The sequence below is a fragment of the Ursus arctos genome, unplaced genomic scaffold, assembly GCF_023065955.2.
Source record: "Ursus arctos isolate Adak ecotype North America unplaced genomic scaffold, UrsArc2.0 scaffold_22, whole genome shotgun sequence".
In the NCBI taxonomy this organism is placed as follows: domain Eukaryota; kingdom Metazoa; phylum Chordata; class Mammalia; order Carnivora; family Ursidae; genus Ursus; species Ursus arctos.
This window is the reverse complement of record NW_026622897.1, coordinates 55,662,054-55,683,367: the sequence shown is the minus strand read 5'-3', so window position 1 is coordinate 55,683,367 and position 21,314 is coordinate 55,662,054. Positions and strand designations below refer to the sequence as shown.

At 56.7% G+C, this 21,314-nt stretch overlaps 3 protein-coding genes across 19 annotated transcripts in view; 2 read left to right on the top strand and 1 right to left on the bottom strand.

Moving 5' to 3' along the window:
* The window catches only part of RNF121 (ring finger protein 121), a 77,789-nt gene extending 71,097 nt beyond the window's left edge, over positions 1-6,692 (top strand). Inside the window, exons 7-9 of one of the 3 annotated variants that reach the window (XM_026517992.4) lie at positions 2,863-2,996; positions 3,616-3,717; positions 5,327-6,692. In XM_026517992.4, coding sequence (XP_026373777.1) covers positions 2,863-2,996; positions 3,616-3,717; positions 5,327-5,447 — 357 coding nt within the window. In that variant the 3' untranslated portion in view covers positions 5,448-6,692. Of the gene's footprint in view, positions 1-2,862; positions 2,997-3,615 lie in introns of all 3 variants that reach the window. The other 2 variants (XM_044390910.3, XM_057317045.1) reach the window with 2 other exon arrangements.
* Positions 6,693-6,804: 112 nt separating this feature from the next.
* IL18BP (interleukin 18 binding protein) lies at positions 6,805-11,080 on the top strand. Of its 4 annotated transcripts, none has more exons than XM_057317047.1 (6): positions 6,805-8,599; positions 8,929-9,020; positions 9,389-9,580; positions 10,231-10,351; positions 10,449-10,593; positions 10,813-11,080. In XM_057317047.1, exons 2-6 carry the CDS (start codon positions 8,999-9,001, stop codon positions 10,894-10,896), a joined length of 564 nt encoding a protein of 187 aa, XP_057173030.1. In that variant the 5' UTR covers positions 6,805-8,599; positions 8,929-8,998; the 3' UTR covers positions 10,897-11,080. The 4 variants fall into 4 exon arrangements, with proteins under 4 accessions (XP_057173030.1, XP_057173029.1, XP_044246847.3 ...); XM_057317046.1 differs by having other exon boundaries at positions 10,446-10,593; XM_044390912.3 differs by lacking the exons at positions 6,805-8,599; positions 8,929-9,020 and having other exon boundaries at positions 9,037-9,580.
* Positions 11,081-11,367: 287 nt separating this feature from the next.
* NUMA1 (nuclear mitotic apparatus protein 1) overlaps positions 11,368-21,314 on the bottom strand; it is a 66,984-nt gene continuing 57,037 nt past the window's right edge. For 7 of the 12 annotated variants that reach the window (XM_044390908.3, XM_048217094.2, XM_044390909.3 and 4 more), the window contains exons 15-26: positions 21,262-21,303; positions 19,728-19,796; positions 17,454-17,564; positions 17,140-17,358; positions 16,890-17,047; positions 15,535-15,781; positions 14,433-14,661; positions 13,623-13,759; positions 13,090-13,266; positions 12,756-12,872; positions 12,442-12,660; positions 11,368-12,088 (exon numbers count right to left, since the gene is read on the bottom strand). In XM_044390908.3, coding sequence (XP_044246843.3) covers positions 12,077-12,088; positions 12,442-12,660; positions 12,756-12,872; positions 13,090-13,266; positions 13,623-13,759; positions 14,433-14,661; positions 15,535-15,781; positions 16,890-17,047; positions 17,140-17,358; positions 17,454-17,564; positions 19,728-19,796; positions 21,262-21,303 — 1,737 coding nt within the window. In that variant the 3' untranslated portion in view covers positions 11,368-12,076. The remainder of the gene's footprint in view (positions 12,089-12,441; positions 12,661-12,755; positions 12,873-13,089; positions 13,267-13,622; positions 13,760-14,432; positions 14,662-15,534; positions 15,782-16,889; positions 17,048-17,139; positions 17,359-17,453; positions 17,565-19,727; positions 19,797-21,261; positions 21,304-21,314) is intronic. The other 5 variants (XM_048217097.2, XM_048217098.2, XM_048217095.2 and 2 more) reach the window with 1 other exon arrangement.

Sequence of the window (21,314 nt, the reverse complement as noted above, 5' to 3'; positions counted from 1 at the left end):
ATTTGAGGTTAAGCTCTTCCTCAGAGCTCTAACACATCTCCTGAGTCAGAATGTTCCTGTTTCTTGTATTGCCAATGCCGTGGGCCAGAGTGAGTGGCCATGTATCTGTGCTATGTGACTGTACAAGGATCCAGGGCCGAGCTGGACCCAGACCTCTTGGTCTCGTCTCTCCGTTTAGCCAGAACACCTTTCAGAGCCATATGCCTGTCAAGCGCTGGGGAAGTGTTTCTCAGAGGTCCCCCTCCAATACTGACATTCTGAGATTCCAGCTTTTGAGAGTGGCACAGTTAATGGACTCCCACAGGTTCGGCCCTGCCCCCTGACTTTAGCTTATCCTTTTCCACTGCCTTTTGTACCTTGATAAACAAATTGGAATCGTTCAGGTAACTGGCCTCAGCGAGCTCAGTAGCTGATTATTCTACAGCTACCATTCAGCAGATGTTATGGGACACCTTGGATAGAATTCGGGTAGGAGTCAGAGGGTCTGGGTTCAGGTCCCCTCTTCTCTCTTTCCTCTTCTGGGCTTCGGTTTCCCCAGCGTTAGGGCTGCCCCGGCGTTCTGTGGTAACGCTCGAGCTCACCTTGAGCCGCTTCCGGTGGGTTTACCAGAGAGTGCACGTGAAGGCAGGAAGCTCTGTGTCGTGGATTCTGGGGCAGTGGGGCATCTCGGCCTCCTACCCTTGAGGACTCTTGGGATCCGGTAGCAGTTCTGATGGCGGAGAGGCTAGTCCTCAGATGGGCACCTTGGAGGAAGGGAAGCCTCCACGTTGGGCGGAAGTTCTGGCAGGCCCCTGGTGTCACCTCTCATAGTCCCTGTCCCGGCACCTGGGTGCCCTCTCCTCTCTCACGAGCCTCAGGGCTTTGGCTTTTTCAGAATACAGGTGTTTGGAAACAGAAGAAAAAGAGAGGAAACTCAAGTTTAAGGAAATACAAAAAGGCTCAGTGCAGTAAATCTTGCTGATGGGTCCCGATGAGATTGTAATAGCAGATGCAGAAGGCTTTTTCACAGTCCATTAGAAGTCTCGCAGAATGTTTAAAAGTCCTGGAGATTAGTTGCATAACAGTGTGAATATACTGAGCACTGATGAACCATACATTTAGAAGTAGTTAAGATGCATATTCCATATTATGTGTTTTTTACCAGTTTTTAAGGCAAAGGAAAGAAAAAAAAAGGGCTTAGAAAATGCCAACAAATAAATATCAACTCTTTTCTCCCTGGGATAGGGGGAAAATGCTATTTAGTTATGTTACAATAAACCACAAGGAAATTATGCAAACTTGGAATTTCTTTTTGGAGCATGGAATTGCTTATTTGTTGTAATTAACTGTGGTAATAAATAATTTTTAATCTAAAAGTAGTATATATTCATTAAGGAAAATTTGAGTACAGAAAAGTAGGCAAAAGAAAAACACCTCCTGTGATCCTACTACCAAAACATCCCTGGTGTGAACATTCTGGTCTATTTCCTTCTGATCTTTTTGTCTTTGTATAGGTTTGGGCTTGTCTCTACATTTGACACCAGGCGTGTTGTGCCTCCAGTTTTGTACCTGCCCTTGGACACTTACTGTTACATCTCAGGCCTCAGTTGCCTCGCTGCCTGTTAAGTCCCTTGAGTGTGTGCCAGATGTATTCGGGCATTCTCCTGTTCTGGGTCATGCATGGTTATTTCCGTTTCTTTGCTTGTTTGTATTATTTTATGGTTTTTCTATTATATACCTTAAAATTCACCATTTTAGCCATTTTTAAAAGTACAGTTCAGTGCATTAGTTACATTCACAATGTTGTGCAGCTGTCACCAGTGTTGCCAGAGTTTTTCATCACCCTGAGCAGAAGCTCTGTGCCCACTAAGCAGTGAGTCCCATTCCCTTCCCTCAGCCCCCGGCCTCCTCTAACCTACTTTTTGTCTCTATGAATTTGCCTATTCTAGGTATTTTATCATATTAAATGGGATATAATATTTGTCCTTTGGTGTTGGGCATTTCACTTAGCCTACTCTTTCCAAGGTTCATGCATTGTAGCATGTATCAGAACCTCATGATTTTTATGACCGAATAGTATTCCATCGTGTGGATACACCACGTTTTTTTTGATCTGCTTATCTTTTGATGGACACTTGGGTTATTTCCACCATTTGGATGTTGTGAATAACGCCGCCCTGAGTATTGGCTTCCTTGCGTGTTTTGTCTTCGCTTTCATGGGGGGGGGGTGCGTATATACGTAAGTATGGAGTTGATGTGTCATATGGTAATTCTGTTTAACTTTTTGAGGAATTGCTAAACTCTTTACTTCTTTAAGTATAAATAATGCTTAAATGAATATCTGTATACATGAAGCTTTTTTGACATTTTTACTTCTTTAATTACTTGGAGTGACATTAATGCCCAGTTTGAGGGTGTGGCAGTTTGAGACGGCGTGCCGGATGCGATCCAGAAGGATCGAATCTCTTCTGCTGCTGCCACGAGTGTTCGGGAATGCCCTTGTCACCAAACCCCCATGGCACCGGATATCGGCCTGTTCTGAATCTTAGAGAAGAGATGTTGTCCATCTCCAATGGAAGCACAGGCTGGCAGCGCCCGATCACCAGCCCTGAGTCCTTCTGCCTCCCGATCTCCTTGTCCCTGATGCTGACCAGCCCGGCGCTCCGGTTCTGTTAGATCGGACTCGCCAGCCCAGCTCTGGTCTGTCCTTTTCTCGCCATCCACCCAGCAAAGATGAGGTCGATCTGGCATATAAAAGATGTTTTCTAGCTGTGGGCCCTCCCCCTCCCTCTTTGCCTCCTCTTCAGAAGACCTAAGGCCTCTGTCCTGCTTGGGCTGATTCTCACGCCTTTCCCGTCTTTTGCTCCTGTTCTTCTCTTCCAGTTCTACAGCGAGTCGGGCATGCCGACCAAACACCTCTCCGACAGTGTGTGCGCCGTGTGTGGGCAGCGGATCTTTGTGGATGTCAGCGAGGAGGGCATCATCGAGAACACATATAGGCTGTCTTGCAATCACGTGTATCCTGCCTGGAGTCCCCTGGGCCTCATCTCTCCTGCCACATGTGCATTCCGGTCAGGGAGGGGAGGGGACGGCCGTGACCCTGGCATACCGTCTAGACCTTTAAGTGCGGGAGAGTCCCGAGAGGGCAGACGTTTGGGTGATGCTCTCTGCCAGAGAAGCTGACACCCAAGAGTGGAAACTGGTCTCCCTCCCTCTTTCCCGCAGCTGGGAGCCACTCTCACGTAAACAGTTGATAGCCCCAGGAGCCTGAAGCTGCGCGCGCTGCCCCGAGGCTGGCTCACTAACCGGGAGGGGCGTCCTGGAGCCGGATGCCTTCCGAAGCCAGTCCTCCTGAATAGCATTTCCAGCGTTGGTCATGTGCTTGCTCGGCTCCCGTTCTGTGCTGTGTATTCTGTTTCGCCCCGAAACCACCCCGTAAGCTGGAGATCATTGTCCTCACTTCACATGGGAGGAAGCAGGGTCCGAGAGAAGGGCTGTGCCCAAGATTATACAGCTGTAAAGGGGGGAGCCAGGGTTCGAACCTTCCTCTAGAGCTAGTGCGTGGCACCTTGATGACGGCATGGGGCTCCGTGCCATCCCGGCTGCCCACCATTTCCCTTGACCGGTGGTGCTCAGATTCCACGAGTTCTGCATCCGTGGCTGGTGCATCGTAGGAAAGAAGCAGACGTGTCCCTACTGCAAAGAGAAGGTAGACCTCAAGAGGATGTTCAGCAACCCGTATCCTTTGTTTGGGAATGGGCAGTGGGCAGAAAGGCCCGGCCAGCGTCACTCTGCATTCGGGTCTTCCCAGGGCCCTTCTCCCCGCACCCTGGTACAGACTCACCGTTCCGTTTGGCTTGTGATCGAGGGGGGTTGGGGGTGGGACACGGGGCAGGACTAACAGCTCAGAGTCTCATCCTAGTTCTAGATACTGAAGGGTAAATTGGTAGCAGTAGCAGCCTATTTACTGTTTGCTTACTCTGCACCTGGCACTGTGTTAAGTGCTTCGTCCATGTTATCTCGTTTGATTCTCTAGCAACTCCGTGACCTCGGTCATATTATCCTCATTTTACAAATGAAATGATTCAGAGGTTGAAAAACCTATTCAAGGTTACATCGCTAATGAGTGGTGCCTTACCTGTGACATGTGGGGCTGGAGACCAGCTCTGTGCCTGTGGGGAGCCTGCAAGGTGCCAGGGTGGCTGAGGGACTCCCTGTTCCATCCCCTTTCAACACGGGACCGCTGCTCCTCCAAGCTACTCTGTACCCTGCCAACCCTCCCCACTCGGTCCTCCTCACTGCCTCACCACCTGTCTGTTGGAAGTTGCCCAGCCACTGCCCTGGTCCCCCCCTTCACTTCCTCTGGGACTCAGGGGCCCAGCTCTCTCCCCTTCCCTCTCCTGGCTGCCCTGTGTGCCAGGGTTCCCTATCCCCTGGACACTAGCTGGGCTGGGCGGGGGCCACTGCATTCCCAGCAGATTCCCACAGCCCCCAAAACCAGAGGCTCTGGCCTGTCCCCTGAAAGTTCCTTGCTTGGTTCTTCTAGGGTCTAGTTCAAGAATGGTTAAGTAACTCCACGGTGAGGCTGAGGCTTGGGGCTTCCCCGCAGTTCTTAAGGATTGGGCCAGGCTGCTCTTTCTGATGCTTTTGGAGGGGTTCCCCCACAGTGTCATGAGGTTTAATCTGTGCTTTCCCCAGAGCTGGATTCCCAGACTCCCTCTCTAAGTGTCTTGCCCAGCATTTAGCTCTTAAGTGGTAGGAAGGGAACTCCTCTCTGGGGCTGCTCGGCCTCCGTGGGGCCTGGTGTTTAGTGGTGCATGGGGATTCCTTAGAGCCTGTGCCGGGGGTTATCCCCTGTGACTAGCCTCTTGCTCCCTGTTCCCTTTTGCCTCGGTCCCTAGATTCAGCCCCTTCCTTGACCTAGCAAACCTTCCATTTGGGACATTACAAGAACCTTTGAGATGACCTCATCCCCCTGCCCACCTCCCTGCAGCCCTTGGCACAGACGGATTTACAGCAGTCTCAGACCGTGTGCTGTCACACCAACGGGCCCTCTTCGAGAAGGTGTTATGGGAGGCCCTCTCCGCATGGTGGTCTCAGACAGCTTAGTTTCACCTCTCCACCCTTCTCCCATGTCTGTCCTGTCTTCTGCACTGGTCCCCTCTCCACTGCTTCCCAGTCTCTGGGTTCTGCCCTTCTTTCTCACATGGAGAGGCTGGCGGGGGCTTCCACTCCTTGTAGGCAGCTGATTTCTGTGGAGCAGCTGAAAGTGTAGGCAGACCCTCTCACCCATCCCCTAGGCCAGCCCTAGCAGCTCTGACACATAGCCTCTTTAACGCACTGACAGCTGGGAGAGGCCTCACGTCATGTATGGGCAACTGCTGGATTGGCTTCGATACTTGGTAGCCTGGCAGCCTGTCATCATTGGCCTGGTGCAAGGCATCAACTACATCTTGGGCCTGGAATAGTCAGGAAGAAAAGCATCTGCCCGCTATGGACCTCAGGGCGCTCTCCTCCCTGCCCTCCAAGACTTTCTGGGTGGGAAAGACTCAAAAGGGGCACTTGGGCCACTCAGGACCCCTCCGGCGGTGCCCGGACTGGGGAGGGAGATGATGGAGAGCCAGCCAGTGGGGCTGTCAGCAGTGGGGGCTTTTTAAAAGAAAACTATTTTGATGAATATATTTAAAAAACCTTTTTTATTGTGGAGCATAGGAATTGCCCCAAATCCTCCAGGCCTCGCCCTCCTCGCTTGAGCAGGGCGGGAGCAGAGCCACAACATTTTTGGTTTAAAGGAGCCTTCTCATCTCTGGCTGAGAGCTTCAGCCCACACCCCCTGCCCTCCCTTCCCTCGGTGGGGCTCCAGCTGATTCACTCAGTGCGGGAGAGCTCATGGGCTCCGCCCGGTACCACGATGCACACTGAGGGAGGGGTGAGATGTCTTCCTTCCTCCCTCTCTGGGCCCCGCAATCGGTGTCGTGTCCAACTCTGTCTTCCCTCGTCCAGGACCCATAGACTGGTTGGGGCAAGTGGAACCTTGTCCTGACTTCCAGGGAGGGAAGCCCTGGGACCTCACAGTTCACTAAGGATTTGTTTGGGGCCAACCAGAAACAGCAGCAGCTTGGGTAACCTGCCCCCAGCCAAGAACAGAGTCTGTCTGTGTATAGTTGGGTCGTGGGGACTATAGTTGGCAGCGGTGATTGAAGGCCTCTTGTGCAATCTGACCCTGCAGCCCGGAAGTGGTGACAGGCGCCAAAGACCACTCTGCCACATCACTTCCTTCCCGGAAAGCCTGCGTGAGAGTGTGCGTGTCTGTTCATGCGTGGCAGTAGAACTATGACAGATAGGACTTCTCCTTGTCGTCAGACAGTGTTCCCTTGAAGCTGCCAGGGGATTCCCAGCCCAGGGAATGAATATCCCTGTCAACTTCCACGTTCATGGGTCCTGCCTGGGCCTGGCAACAGGAGTGGTGGTGGGTGGGAAGAGAAGAAGGCAAGGCCCAGGCAAGTATGGGTTCTCAAAAGAGGTTCCAGGTAGGCCCCAGCTCTGGCCCTAGGAGTTTTGAAGGAAGTGGGAGGGCAAACATGGGCCTTGAGCACTGGGTTCCTAGGGCATGTGGCCCAGCTGGGCCTGCCCCTTCAAGCGCAGCAAGAGCCAAGCAGGATCTTGTCATTCCATTCTGAATAAAGCTCCATGAGCTGGATCGGAAAGCTGAACATCCATCTTGCTTTATTCTTCCCGGGGTCCCTGGGAGTGCCTTGTCTTTGCGGCCTTTTGCTGTTCCCATTTGAAAGCTGGATCCTACGGGTGGTTGACCCCACCCCTTATCCGTGGGAATGGTGGGATGCCAGACTTCTGTCCTGTGGCAGAAGGGCCCTGGAGCATCACTGGGTGACTCTCCTCACTACCTGAGGTGAGGTCAGTGCCCTGCCTGCTACCAACACCCCTTCTCATGGGCCACTCTCAACTTCGGCTTCTCACCCAGCTGTGGCTTCCCATGGTCCCCCACTGCTCATGTCAGTGGGCCCATCCTCAGAGAGTGGAATGGGGACCAGTTGAAGGGTCCAGGGATCATCCTTTCCCTCTTGTCCCCCTTACGCATCAGGCTCATGTGAGAAGCCAAGACCAGACTGTCCAAGGCTCTCTTTTCATACTTCGGCAAGCCTGAGTCCCATGTCCTCCCAGCAGCCCAACTCTTGTCTTGGTTCCACTCTGAGGTAGAGTCCTGTCTCCTCACCCTCCCATCCCCCAATCACATCCCCAAAAGACTGTGTCTCAGAAGCCCCAAGCAGCCTTGCCTCCTGACCTAACAGCTGGAGATACTGGCGCTCCCGGGGAGGAGTTTCGTGATGCATCCTCCAAACCTAGTTCCATCTCCTGGCTTTCCTGGCTCTGTCCCCAGCATCCCATCCCCCTGATCACAGACCACAAACCTCAGACACATGGGTCTTGTCCTTCATGCTGATGTGTGTGTGGACTGGGTCACCAGTCTGCCTCCACAGACACTGGCATGACCCCGATCATGAGTACCTCCTCCAGCTTTCATCCCCAGTGCCTCCCACGCCTCACCCTAGTCCCCACCCTGCCACAGCCCCAGTCCCCGCTCCATTTGTCCCATCAGCCACCAGGCTGGTGCATTTATATAGCTCTGTTGTTGCTGGAGCCAGCACTAGGCTGCTTGTTCCCCCTCTTCCCCGGGAAGTGCCCTCCCCTCCTTTTAGGGTCAGCACTCCGGCTTGTGTTCCAAGTCCTCAGCCTGGCTCTGAGAGCTTCCTGCACACAAGGCCAAAGAATGCTGTCAGCACAGTTCCCACGGCATGGCTCACGTGGGGCCGGACACGGCTGGACTGAGTGGAGCTTCAGGAAGGGGGGATTCTGAAAGAGGGCTCTTCGGGGCTTCTCGAGAGCCAGGTAGGGAGAAATCTAGACTTCCTAGTGGACCTCGACCTGTAGTTCTGGCCAAGGGGCTGGGATGAGAGAAGCAAGAAGGCTTTATGGTTGGTGGGGGGCGGGGGATGGTGGAGGGGGTTGGTGGTTGGAGGGAATGGAGAGCCTGAGAAAGGCCAGGATGACAGGCTGGTGTGACATTGAGCCTGAAATGGTCAAAGTGATCCAACTTGGGGTCCCCAGTGCCTAGGAGAGTTGACCCCTTGAATAGCGGTGTGAATGTGAAAGAAGAAACACGAGGCCTGCTCACATAGACGCGAGGGCTGGTTCTGAAGAGCAAAGGTGGATGCCGAGGTCCTGACTCTTGGCTGGGACGGAAGAATCCACCCGTGAGAGACTCTTTCATGAGTTCATACCATCTGTGCCCCTGGGAGGGTGAAGCTGAGCGGGGCACCAAAGACCCAGTCCGATACCATCTGGAGAGTAGGGGAGCCTGGGCGTTAGCAGGAAGACTCCAAGCCAGCATGAATTCCGGCTGCAGGGGAGGTGCAGTGCACAGGCTGGCGTCATGCTCGGATGACCCCTTAGTAACTCATGCTTGCTGATTCCCTGGCTACAAAAAAAAGTGAAAGTGAAATAGAGGGGAGAGGGACAGTGCTTTCCCAGAAGGACTTCACTAATCTTGCCCTTCCCAGAAGCTGCTCCAGCGGAGAGGGCTTTGCTTCTCTGTGACGGGGTAAGTCGCTGGCCCCTCTGTGGGTCCGTTTCTCCATCTCTGTAACGAAGGGGTTCGGGTGGACTCACAGCATCATGTTAATGGTACTAAGAGCTAGGGTGGGCAAGACTGTCACTAGATGGTCTTCAGGTTTGCTGCTAAGTGCTGAAAGAGCCCCAGCCTCTGCTGGACGCCTAGAGTAACTGAGTGGCAGTGCCTGGCGGCCCAGAGTTCAGACCACGGGAGGGCTGTGCAGCCCACAGAAGGACAGGCCCATAGGAATGGCTGGGGTCCAGCCACTGAGAATTTTGATAGAGAAGTAACTTATTCACATTCTCCTCCCCCGCCAGCCCCCAGAGAGGAAGTTGTTACAGATAAATAGAACCAGGCACGCCAGCTCCTGACACATCCGTCAAGACCATGAGACAGAACTGGACACCAGGTGGGACCTGGGGCTGGCATGGGCGGACGGGTGCGGTCTGAGAACAGAAGGGCGCCGTGCGGGCGGTCTGAGAACAGAAGGGCGCCGTGCGGGCGCCCTGAGCCTTACCCGCCGGGGCATCTCCACTCTGCCATTGTGCTGTGGCTTTCAGCCTCTGTCCAGGTGCTGTGGTTCTGGCTCCGGTCCGGAGTCTCCCTGTGCTCCATCCAAAAAGGGCCAAGACGTGGGTGGGGCCTGAGGAGCCCTTCTGCTCCTCCGACTCGCTGGGCAGAGCCCAGGAATGTCTGGGCCAGACTTGCGTCCAGGCCAGGATGTTGAGCATTCCTGGCTCAGACAACAGTTGACCTCTGTGACCGTCCTGCCCTCAGATCGCAGCCCTTTGCGGGTTCTGCTTTTGTGTGCCCACATGGTCTGTCAGCTGGCTGGAGCCACACCGATACCTCAGGCCACTGCTGCTGCCTCAGCTGGGATCACGAAGGACCCCTGCCCCTCTCGGCTCCCAGTAACTAAATGGTGCCCAGCATTGGAGGTGACCTGGCCGGAAGTGCAAGGCCCACTGAGTAAGGAGCAATTCTGATGGGAGCCCAAAAGGACACAGTGGTCAGGGGGTGGGTTGTGGGCACAGAGGGTCCAAGGGTGGGGCTGACTCCTGAGCTGCCCCCTACCCCCACCTTCTGCCGTGTAGCCCCACCACCCAGGCCAGCTTGCCAGAGCGTCTGGCACATTCCCTCCCACCCAGCACCATGCGTATGGGTGCGGGGCCCAGCTCCCGAGATGCTCCCTATCCAATGGGAGGGAGAGGAGTCAGACGTCAGGGTGGTCAGGACTCCCAGACCCCTGACTGGAATATGCTCCAAGGCCCGGTCTGCTCCCCTTCCCCCAGCCCCCTCGCTCTCTGGCCACCTCAGAGGAACAGTGGCCTCTTGCTGCTGCCTCCTTGGCCAGGGCTCCTAGAGCCACCAGGGCCGAGCACTAGAAAAGGTCATCCTGAAGAAGCAGGCTCAGGAGTCCTCACCAGTCGTCCCCAGATTCCTCTTGTTCAGCCCTGGGCCTCCCTGTAGACAACCACGCTTCCCTATTAACAGACTTCCCACCTGGGTAGTCACAGCAGCCACCCGGGCTCCTGAACTGCGGGGCCTGGGAGGCAGGGCAGCACAGCAGAGGGGAGGGTGTGCTCTGCGGAAGAGCTAACAGCCGCGCGTGTCCCTAGATGGAACGCTGACCTTGTCCTGTACCGCCTGCAGCCGCTTCCCCTTCAGCATCCTCTACTGGCTGGGCAACGGCTCCTTCATCGAGCACCTGCCGGGTCGGCTGAGAGAGGGCAGCACCAGGTGAGGGGCGCAGTGGTGAGGCCAGCGGTGGTGCGGGGGGGGGGGGGGGGGGTTCTCCTGCGGTCCTCTCATGGCCTTCGGTCCTCTGCTTCAGCAGGGAGTACCGGGGGGCACGCACCCATCTGCGGAGGGCCCTGGTGCTAGAGGAGCTGAGCCCCGCCCTGCACAACACCAACTTCTCATGCATCTTTGCTGATCCTGAGCAGACCGCCCAGCGTCATGTTGTCCTGGCCCAGCTCTGGGTGAGAAAGCTGAGGGAAGGTTTCCACGGACAGGAGGAGCCGTACGGGGCCGGGGGGGGGGGGGGGGCAGGCTTGGCCCAGAGTGGCCTCCAGCTAATGTCCACCGTGCCCCCAAGTGGAACCTAGGATTCGAGCAGGGGAGGCATGGCGTAGAGAAAGGTGACAAGAGATATGTCCCCCACCCTTGGGCCTGATCCTTGTCTGCCTTCACTTCCCCAGGCTGGGCCGAAGACCATCGTGCCTTCCACTCAGGAAGCCCCGCCCTCCAGCAGGTCCCCTCTGCCTCGTCACCGCGACAGGTGAACTCCAAAGCCTGGTTGAGTCATCACCTCTTCACTGAGGTCTACACGCTCTTGCAGCTCAGGCCTCCTTCTGATGGACTGTCCCAGGGAAGGGATGGGGTAACTGCTGCTTCTGACCCACAGCGACATCTTTGTCACACCCGGCAGGGCCCGTGGTGGGCATGCATAAATGGTTTTTCAATGGAGGAATGACGACATCTCTGTCATTTAAGCCATCATTCCACTTACAGAACTTGGCTCATCCTAGGAGGGAGTGTGAGAAGAGAGGGACTGTTGCTCAGAATCTAAAGACAAAACCAGGGGACACTGGCCATCAAAAGAGAACAAGTGTAGGAAGCTCCTGTGGCCCCAGAAAGGGCAGGAGAAAAGCCTGGAGAGAAGGTAGGTAGTTGGGAAGACTTGGCAGGGACAGAGATGTGCTCTAGAGAGCCTAAATTTCCTTCTTCCCACATTGATCAAGATAGCTCAGCACTTAAGGGAGAAAAATAGACTTTATTTACAAGTAATAACATTTAGAAAAGATCCATCCCTGGCCCTTAAAAACCTTCCCATCACTCCAAATCCCACCCCAGTGTAAGTCTGGGGAAGGTGGGGGATGAGCTGCAGCTGAAGGCTGCCCCACCCCCAGCCCCTGCTGCTGCACCCAGGCACGGGGCCCATCTGTTCTGGAAAAGAGCATCTTCTGGGCATCTGAGCCCTTGGGTGGATGGGAGCACCTCTGGGTGCACCCACTAGGTCAATGCCCAGTCCTGGACTTCAAAAGCGAAGGGCCCTGCTGGGCCCAGCCACCAGGAGCAGCAGGGACCGGGGCCTGCTCCTCCAATGGTCCCTTCCGGATCCAGAGGCTGAGGACTGACTCCGCCCTTGGGCCCAGCCACTCAAAGCCAGCCTCAAGTCTGGTTGTGATGGAGAAGTGATTTTACTCTAAGAAAACATGAGGCAAGGTTGGGAGAAGACCCAGACTCTCCAGGCCTCCGGGGCCAACTCATCCGTTCACCTAGCGAAGGCTCCAGTGAAGATCCAGGTACCAGGCCAGGGTGTGGGCAGGTATCACTGTCTCTAGGGGTCTGGCCACTGTTGGCCTGGGAGCTGAGAGAAGGCACTGAAAGGGACAGAAGGAAAAGGACCAGGCGAGGTCGGCGTTGAGGACACAGGTGCGGCCTCTCACTGGTCCTGGCCCTTTAGTGCTTTGCCTGAAAGAGAGAAACAGAGTCACGTGGCTGGAGACTTGTGATGGCAGCCTGTACCAGATGGCTCAACGAGGCCTCTTTCGGCCCCCAAAGCCCCCTAACTAGGATGCCTTCCTCGGGTGTGACCTGGACACGTGCCTTCCGGTCATCAGCTGCCGGCTGTGCCGAAGCAGCCCTGGGTCTCCTCTCCTCCACAAGCAGGTACCCAAGACCAGGACCGCCCACGCTTAGCCCACCTCCAGCGGCCTGGCTAGGCTCTGCCTTGGAAGCCCCCCGAAGGGTGGCCTGGGGGAGTGCCCCGCTTCCACCCACTTTCCCAGGAGTCCAGCCACCCCGTTCCCTGTCAGTGCCTCCACCTTGCCCTTGGCCCGCGGGGTGGCAGTGGCGGCAGCGAGGGCGGCGGTGGCAGCGCTGGCCGCGGTAGTGGCGATGCGCGGAGAGCGGCGGGTCCCGCTGCGGGTGTTGGGGGAGGCCTTGGACAGGGCTTTCTTTGAGGCTCCCCTCCGCAGCAGGCTGTTCCCAAGCTTCTTGGGCGTGTTGAGGATGCTGAAAGCCATGGACTGGCGGCGGTCGGCCTGTCGGGGAGGGAGGGGCTGTCAAAGTGGGCTGCTCTCATGCCCGGCCACCAAGGCCCCTCCCCTCCCGGGGCTTCCTCCAGCCTCCCACTAACCTGTTTAGCAGCCGGAGCGTTGGCTTTCTTCTGGGCCTCCATAGTGCTCTGTTTGCGCCCTTCGTGTCGGTCCCGGGGAGTCATGGGGCGTGGGAAACAGCTGGTGGCCTTCTTAGACTATGGGGAAGAGAAGTTTACATCCAAAGCCAGACGTGTGTCTCAGGGTTAAGTGGACCTTGTAAGTCAACACCGCCGTCCCCCCACCCCCAACAGTCCCCACATCAAGCCCTCGGAGAGTGAAGGCTCCCCTTTAATCCACTTTTCAAACTTAGGAAGCTGGGCTAGATCTGGGCAGGCTGCTAGACAGAACAAAAAGGGAGCCAGAGGCTCCTACCTCAGGGGTACCAGGGCCCTGATGGGGCTCTGAGGAGACCCGTTTGCGCTGCTGCCGGGTGGTGATGCCTGCGCCCTCGGCTATCTGGGCTGGCTGCATGCTGGCTCGGCGCAGGGTCTCCCGGGGGTCACCGGTTTTCATCTCCTCATCTGTGATGGTAGCCAGGCTCAGGGAAGGCTGGGTGGAGCAAAAGGAGAGGTCAGGGGGGCAGGACTGCCCCAGAACTCCTCACTGGCCTGGTGTGGAGCGCAGCTCAGGCCTTGCTGGGGCCAAAGGCCTCCCTTGCCGTTGTCTTCTCTACTGTTGCCTTGCATGCTGGCCACAGGAGGAGGCCGGAGCAGACCTCCCCCACATACTCAGGCCCACCCATGGTGACCTCACCCCAGACCCTTCTCTGCAAGCTAGTCCATGGAAGCTTATGGTCGCCCTCCACAGCAGGCCAGAGGGCACTGTGGGCACTCTGGGTCAGTGGGTAGTACTGGGGTGGCAGGCCAAGGGAGGAGGAGGGGAGCCGGCCTGGGGCCCGAGCTCACCCTGGACTCCAGGGGGTAGCAGGTCTTCAAGTGTGGGGGGCACACCCGGTTGCGCTGCTGCAACTCCGCGATGCGGTTCCAGTCGTCCAGCTGCTCGGGCTCATCCTGGCAAGTGCCCATGTAGAAGCTGTTCCTTCCTGGGGGGGGCGGGGAGGGAGGGAGATGGGAGCGGGTGGGGCCGGAAGGCCAGGAAGAGTGAGGGCAGCAGCAGCGGGTCACCCCCTGGTCCTGGCATCTTGCCAACCTTTGTGTCCACCACTGCTGTCCCCCTGTCCCGTGCACTTCAGGCTTAGGGCCTCAGAGTCGTGCCCTGCTCAGTGCTGCAGATCCAGGGGCGGGGCCCCCAGACCACTTCTACCCTGGGGGCTGGCTCGCTGCTCTCCCCTGGGGAGGTCAAAAGAGATCCTCTGCAGAGGCTGTGACACCTTAGAGGAACTAACAGGACCAGGAATTGATACCGGGGGGTCCTGGAGGGCAAAAGCCTTCAAGCAGAATCCAAGAATAGAACACCGGCCCAGCAGGGCTCTTCTGGCACCCCTTACCCCCTGAGATGGGATAATGGAGGACTTGCGCTGACCATCACTATTAGGCTGGGAATCCCAGGCCCCTTATGTGAACGCTGCCCGTCACTCTGGCTGAGATGAACAGCAGCCTGATGGACAGGCAAGGCGCTGAGACTGCAGGGAAGAGGGGCAGGTGAGGTGCTGGAAGGTAACCAGCCTTGGGGTTTTAAAAGTTGGTCCCTTTCCTGTGCCAGGATCTGTTTCCCATCTCATGTTTGTGTGTTTCAAGCCCCTGTGGTCCCCTCACCTGGAGGAGCCCCACTGGATACCCCAGCCTGGGAGCGGCGAGCAGAGCTGCGAGTGGTGGGCCGGTAGCCAGGCAGGCTGAGCAAAGCTGAGTTGCCATCGTCAGGAGAGCCCAGGCGGGCTAGAGACTGCGTGGAAGAGGTGGCTCGTGGGCCGGCCTGGGAGGCGGGGGCTGACTGTGTGCTGTAGAAGGATGAATTGGCGCTGTCTGGCTCTTCCACATCTAGCTTCTGGAAGACAGAATGAATCTGGTAGGGTGAGGCCCTGACAGTCCATAAAGCAGCCTCCTGTTCCCCTTCCTAAAATGCCTGTGTTCCCATGCTGCTTTGCGGGGATCCTTAGCTGCATATCCGCAAGAAACGGGCCTTGCAGCTGAGAATCCTGCACGAGGAGCTGAGGCTATACCCATTTTCTCCTGCCTACGGACAATGCTTTGAAGGCAGAGTGTGTATCGGACCATTTTAGAATCAAGGTGTAACAAATTGATCAGCCTACAGGTCACAGCCAGCGGATGGCAGGGGGGCTGGAATGCTCATCTCCGGGGCTAGTCAGGCTCACCCCACAGCCTCCACTGTCCCTCAACCCGAGCTCGCCACGGCCCTGCCCGTCTTTTAGTTCTCCAGCTTCTTGGTAGCAGAGGGCAACCCACACAAAAGAGGGGCCCTCTGCTGCACCAAACGTACCTCCCCACTCCCCAGCCTCCTGAGGATACGGAAACAAGGGCCAGCCGGAGTCCCCAGCCTGGCAGGCAGCCCTCTGGGTGGCCACAATGCATCTCAGCCACAAGGAGGTGTACTGGAGGAGGCCCAGGGCTGGGCTGTAACTTCTTCATAATCTCTCCCTTCAGCCTGCACAGGGTCAGTGCTACCCATGGAAAGAAATCGGCCTTAGAGCCAGCAGGCGTCCAATTCCAGCCCTGCCCCTTTCTAGAAAAGAGGCCTGGTAAGTCCCTGTGTTTCTTGGGACCTCAGCCTTCCCCTCTGGAAGATAGGGACCAGTCAGCCCTGCCAGCCTTGGGAGGCGATTGTGAGGACCCGATGGGAAGGTGCCCTTACGAGCAAGTGAGCCTGACTGGCCTGCAGCCCCACGCCCAGCAGCCTGACCTTGGTCATGGTGATGTTGATGATCTGCGTGGTGCGTCGACGAGCGGAGCGGGTCTTCCGGCCTGAATCCAGGAAGACGTCCCCCAGGGAGTCCAGGCTGCTCTCCAGTGGAGCCTGACCCCGAGCAGGGATCGGGGTGAAGTAGAGAGACTCCAGGGATTCTACCTTGGGGGGCAGTCGCTGGGAGATGGGTGAGGCTGGCTCTCCAGGGATGCTGGTGCCATCTGGCTGGGTTCGAGGCAGCTTGCTGTAGAAAAGGCATTTTGTTCATCCCCGTGCTCCAGAGTGACCGGTTCCTACATTTACTACAAGCAGACCAGGTCAAGCACCCCATTCTTGCTCTAATTTTTAAGAGGCACCCAGGAAAGCCCTTAACCTGGGCCCTCCCTCCATTCCACTCTCCATCCCCAGTGAGCCCCTCTACTCCCGTGGCGCTCTCAGGTCCGTAACACTGGCAACTCCCGGACGCCACTGTCCCAGACATCCCCCCCGGACACCCAGCTCCACAGTGAGTATGTCCAAACTAAGTCCATCTGTCCGTTCCTCCTGGATCTCCTACTTCAGGGAACGGGAGCAGCCTCCTGCTGCGCGCCGCCAGCCACGAACACGGGCACAATCCTACCTAACAGCTCGCTAACCACACCCCAGTCCGCTTGCATCTCCTTGGCCGGGTCCGCCTCATCTCCTCTCACCTAGACTTAGCGGCACCTGAAGGGAGGCATCAGCCTGGTGACAAGCAGGGACTCAAGCCTACCTCTGCCACTGTGGGACCTTGGGCAGATGACTGCCCCTCTAAGTCCCAGTCTCATCTGTGAAAAGGAGATAATCATAGAACCCACCTCAGAGGATTGTGAGGGGTAAATAAATGCATTAATATTTTTTGGGTGTTTTTGTAATGGTGTTGACACGCCTCAGCTTCTTTACTAGTTATGAGACCAAGCTTTCTAAAATGCAAACTGGACCAAATACTCCCTCATTTCAGACCCTTTCGCGGTCCCTCGATGCCTTTAGGATCAAGTCTAAACTTCAGTGGGGATCCCAGCCAGGCTCTTTCTCGGCCTCTGCCCTCTGCTCCGCTCTGTTCGCTGGGCACACACACCTTCAGCTCCTTTGCAGACTCCGAGCAGAAGTGACAGCCTCCAGGAAGCCCCTTCTGACCACTCGTTTCTTTTTACTCCCATTGTGCCCTATGCAAACATGTGGCCTACCACCTGTGACCAGTTTCCTTACTCTACGAATAAGCTCCCAGAGGGCAGATGGACCGCATCCTTATCGCACTAGGCCCAGTGGCCAGGACACAGACTGACAAACAGGAGGCACTCGGTGGACAAGAGGGCGGCAGGGTGCCTCCTCACCTGGTGATAGTGAGGGGAGTCCCCTCCTCGCAGCTCAAATCCAGGCTGTCAATACTCAAGTCCAGCTGAGGCTTAGCCTGGGGCTCCCGGCTCTTCAGGGCATCAGTCGCCACCTGGAACTTGCCCAAATCGCGAAGCTGCTGGTCAGCATGGGCAACCTGAGGAGGAGAGGACCAGGGAGAGTGAAGACAAGCCCAGGCAGAGGCAGCCTGGGAGAGGGGTGCAGGGGTCTGTCCAAGCAGAGACTCACCTGCGCCTCCAGGCTGCGCACCTGGGCGGTGAGGTGGCGGCAGGTCTGCTCGGCCTCCTTGGTCTTCAGGCCGGCCTGCTGCAGCTCCCGGCCCAGCCGCTCAGCTTCAGCCCGCAGCTCTTTGTTTTCCTTCTGCAGCTGCTCTAGGCCCCGGAGCTGCTCCTGCAGCTCTTGGTTCTGCTGTTTCTTGGCATCATAGTGGGTCTTGGCCTTTTCCATCTACATGGGCAGACAGGTAGGGTGGGGTGCTGGGGGTGGGGCAGGGACTGGGGGGCAAGAAGTTGGGCAGTGGGCCAGGGCTGGGGGCCCCTCACCTGTAGCTTGTAGTGCTCAGCTGCCTGCTCCTTCTGGTTCAGCTGGGCCTGCAGCTCATTCAGCTGGGCCTGGAGGCGCTGGGCTTCCTGTTGGCTCTCCCCTCCCTGGGCCTGAAAGGCGTGACAAACGCTGACTGGGGTCGCTTGGTCTGTCCACTCCACCCAAATCATGGACTTGCCCTGGGCTCCTGGGCTCCATGGGTGTTTTCAGACTCCTGTATTCTCTCGACATGCACAAAAAATCCTTTTACCCCTGCCCCCAACTCCCACCTGACTTGGACACACCACACACCCCCCAAGGTCCACATTCTGCAGGAGCTTTCCCTATCCGGCTAATGCCGTTTCTGGCAGAGTTCTGACAGCCCTATCTTTGCGACCAGGCACAATCTGTCTCATTCTCTCTCCATGAGTAGTCTCCCCAAGAAGACTCCCTACTCCCCAAAAGGGACTGAGCCTCAGGAACATGGGTACAGAGCTAGGCACCTGGCCCATGAGCTCTCTGAGGAACTGTGAACTCTTTTTCTCCTCAAAACCACTGTGGGAAGTAACTTCCTCCCCATTTCAGAGATGAAGACACAGCTCAGAAATGGAAACGTACTGACCAGGATCACAGCACAGGAAGACTTGAACCTTGGCCCACCTGACTCCAAAGCCTGTGCGGGCTCACTGACGATGCTGCACTGCCTCCTGCCCAGACCACAGACTCCTTGGGAGCAATGCCCATACCCAGTCCTTGGTCCCTCTGTGCAAGGCCCGGGAGCGCTTAGCTTGTAGCAGACACCGGACTAGCTGGCCTTACCTCTCCTACACCTCCAGCCCCGGGCAGGCCCCCAAACGGGGAATAAGGATCTGGGGTTTTGTTGAAGACTTTATGTATTTGAGAGAGACAGAGACAGAGAAAGCAAGAGAGAGCACGAGTGAGGAGGAAAGGGAGAAGCAGGCTCCCCGCTGAGCAGGGAGCCTGATGCGGGGCTCAATCCCAGGACCCCGGGGATCATGATCTGAGCTGAAGGCAGACGCTTAACCGAGCGAACTACCCAGGTGCCCCAGTTTGTTTCTAAGATTTATGTATTTTAGGGGCGCCTGGGTGGCACAGTGGTTAAGCGTCTGCCTTCGGCTCAGGGCGTGATCCCGGCGTTGCGGGATCGAGCCCCACATCAGGCTCCTCCGCTATGAGCCTGCTTCTTCCTCTCCCACTCCCCCTGCTTGTGTTCCCTCTCTCGCTGGCTGTCTCTATCTCTGTCGAATAAATAAATAAAATCTTTAAAAAAAAAAAAAAAAGATTTATGTATTTTAGAGTATGCGCGGGAGGGGCAGAGGGAGAGCGAGAGAGAATCTCAAACAGCCTCCACCCTGAGCGCAGCGCCTGCCATGGGGCTCAATCTCATGACCCTGAGATCACGACCTGAACCTAAACCAAGAGTCAGACCCTTACCCGCCTGTGCCACCCAGGCGCCCCGATGAGCATGTTATCACACAGTGATGGCATGGAAGGGCGCTGAGGGAAACGAAGCTCTGCGCTCCCACCAACTCCTGTGACCCACCAGGGCTTTAGTGAGTCCCAGGTCCCCCGGTGCCTAATTCCTCTGCCCCTGGTAAAAGCTGTGAAGCCTGAACTCTGAAAAAGCAGATATTAAACCAAAGAAGGTGACATTGCTGAAAGTATTAAGAATATTAAGTGGCCGGGACACCTGGGTGGCTCAGTCGGTTTAGTGTCTGCCTTCAGCTCAGGTCATGATCCCAGGGTCCTGGGCTCCAGCCCTGTATCGGGCTTCCCGCTCAGAGAGGAGTCTGCTTCTCCGTCTCCCTCTGCCCTCCCCCCCCCCGCTTGTGTTCTCTCACGCTGTCAAATAAAATCTTTAAAAAATACATTAGGTTGCACTGTAATATCAAATGCTGATGACACTCCTCGAGGCTAGGCTGTCTAGAGAAGTGCTGTCCAAAAAAACATTCTACAGTGATGGAAGTGTTCTGTATCTGCCTGTCCAATCTGGCAGCCCTCGCCATACGTAGCTACTAAGCAAGAGAAATGAAGCTAGCGTGACTGAGAAGCTGAATTTGTAATTAAACCACACAGGACGAGGAGCTACTGTAGTGGAGAATGAAGGTCTGAGGGATGGGCGTCGTTCTCGTCTTCCCTCGAGAGCGCCAAGAAGGTGCACGCAAGGGCCCCTGAGCCGCAGGCAGGTGTGCGGCTGTGAGGCCCTCCTCTGCCCCACGCCCACCACAGCCCGAGGGCTTACAGAGCACCTTCCCTCCCCCACTGTATCCTACCTTGAGCTTCTGCTGCTGCACCTTGCTGGCTTGGTCATGGTCAGCTAACTTCTTACTCAGTTCTTCCACCTGGAGCAGGGGAGGAAGAGAAGGCAAAACTCAGGAGGCCTTCCCCTGGATGTCCAGAGACCTTAGGAGCTTTCCCCGGATAAATCCCCAGTGTTCCTAGAAGAAACGGGTCCTTTCTCTGGCCTCCAATTAGGGAAGAGCCTGCTGCTTAGGCTGGTTGGCAGGACCTGAGTGAGGTGACCCCATAAGCAGGGGCTGCCAGAGTCATCTGCCCACGCCTGCCTCTGTCCCCAGCCTGCAGCCTCCAGGCTCAACCCAAACTGAGTCTGGGGAGCTGACACCCCACTACCACGCTACTACTGCCACTATTCCTAGCCCCAGCCTTCCCGGGTTGGGGACAGGAACAGGGGACCGAGTCTGTAATTCTAGCAGACAGTAATGAACACCCAACCCTCCTCCCCAAAACTGCCAAGGCCCACAGATGCTCAGACCTCTTCCCAATCTCCATAGGCTGTTAGGGCTGGTGCTCGCAACGTGGCCGCTGGGGTTAGCACTGGGAAGCGGACGGCCGGACAAGACCAGGGGCAGCCCTTCTACCCCAAGCCCACCCCACTCCCACAGAGGAGAGGAGCAGAGGGAGGGAGGGGTCGAGAGGGAGCCTAACAGCCACGAGCACTGCTGGCTCCTCCAGGCGTTCCGGGAGCTCAAGCAGGAACCGACAGACGAGAGGCAAGAGCTCCATTGCCGACTGTTTGCTATTCGGTCTCAACGTCCCCATCGTCTCAGGCTCCCTGGAGGCGGCGATGGAAGGAGAGGAGGGCCCGGTTCCTCAGCAGGCCCCAGGTGACTGAGTAGGAGGGGTGCTGGAGAGACGGTGCTCCCGCTAAATACCAGCCCGGTAGCCTTGCCGTCTAGGGCAGCACAGGGAGATCCCTGTGAGGGCCCAGCAGCCAGGCCGGCCCACCTCCTGTCTCCCGTCAAGCCTGGCCTTCCTGTTCCCAGACAGCTCTAGTTCATGCTTGGGGTTAAAGCCCCAGGGGTGATGGGCAGCTGTCCTGTGCTCACAGCCCTCCCTGACCTGTGAGGGCTGCTTTCTTATCACCTTTACGGCTTCGGCGGGAAAGAAGGGGGCTGGGTTAAACTAGGCCCAGGGTCACTGCCGCTCCTCTTAGTTTGGCACTCAATTTTGGAACAGAACTTGGAGATTTGGGAATCCCAAGGAATGCTGGTCACCAGTTCGGACCTGGGAAAGATGAAGCCTACCCTACCCCTCATCTCTGACAGCCAGAGGAGAGAAGGGACAGAAGGATGGGGACGCCGACCTGGGCTGGGTGGGATGAGGCCCGAGAGAGGGCCCAGCACACCGCACTCCTGGGCAGCCCGGGCCTGGACTCCATGGCTTGACCCTGCCCCCTTCACAAACAGTTCGCAACGGGAGCGGCGGAGGCAAGCTGCGGCCGGGGTCATGCACTGAGACGGGTCACCGCTTAAGCAGCCAGCATTTATCGGGGACCCCAGGCTTTACCTGCTTAGTTTGCTCTCTCTGAAATACCTCTAGCTGCTCCACCTGTGCACGGG

Bases quoted from the DNA above. Each gene is read 5' to 3' on its own strand.
- IL18BP (XM_044390911.3), top strand. From the start codon at position 9,301: ATGTCTGGGCCAGACTTGCGTCCAGGCCAGGATGTTGAGCATTCCTGG. The intron at 9,581-10,230 runs GTAAGGAGCAAT...GCGTGTCCCTAG, and splicing joins GGAAGTGCAAGGCCCACTGA to ATGGAACGCTGACCTTGTCC. The intron at 10,352-10,445 runs GTGAGGGGCGCA...CCTCTGCTTCAG, and splicing joins CTGAGAGAGGGCAGCACCAG to CAGGGAGTACCGGGGGGCAC.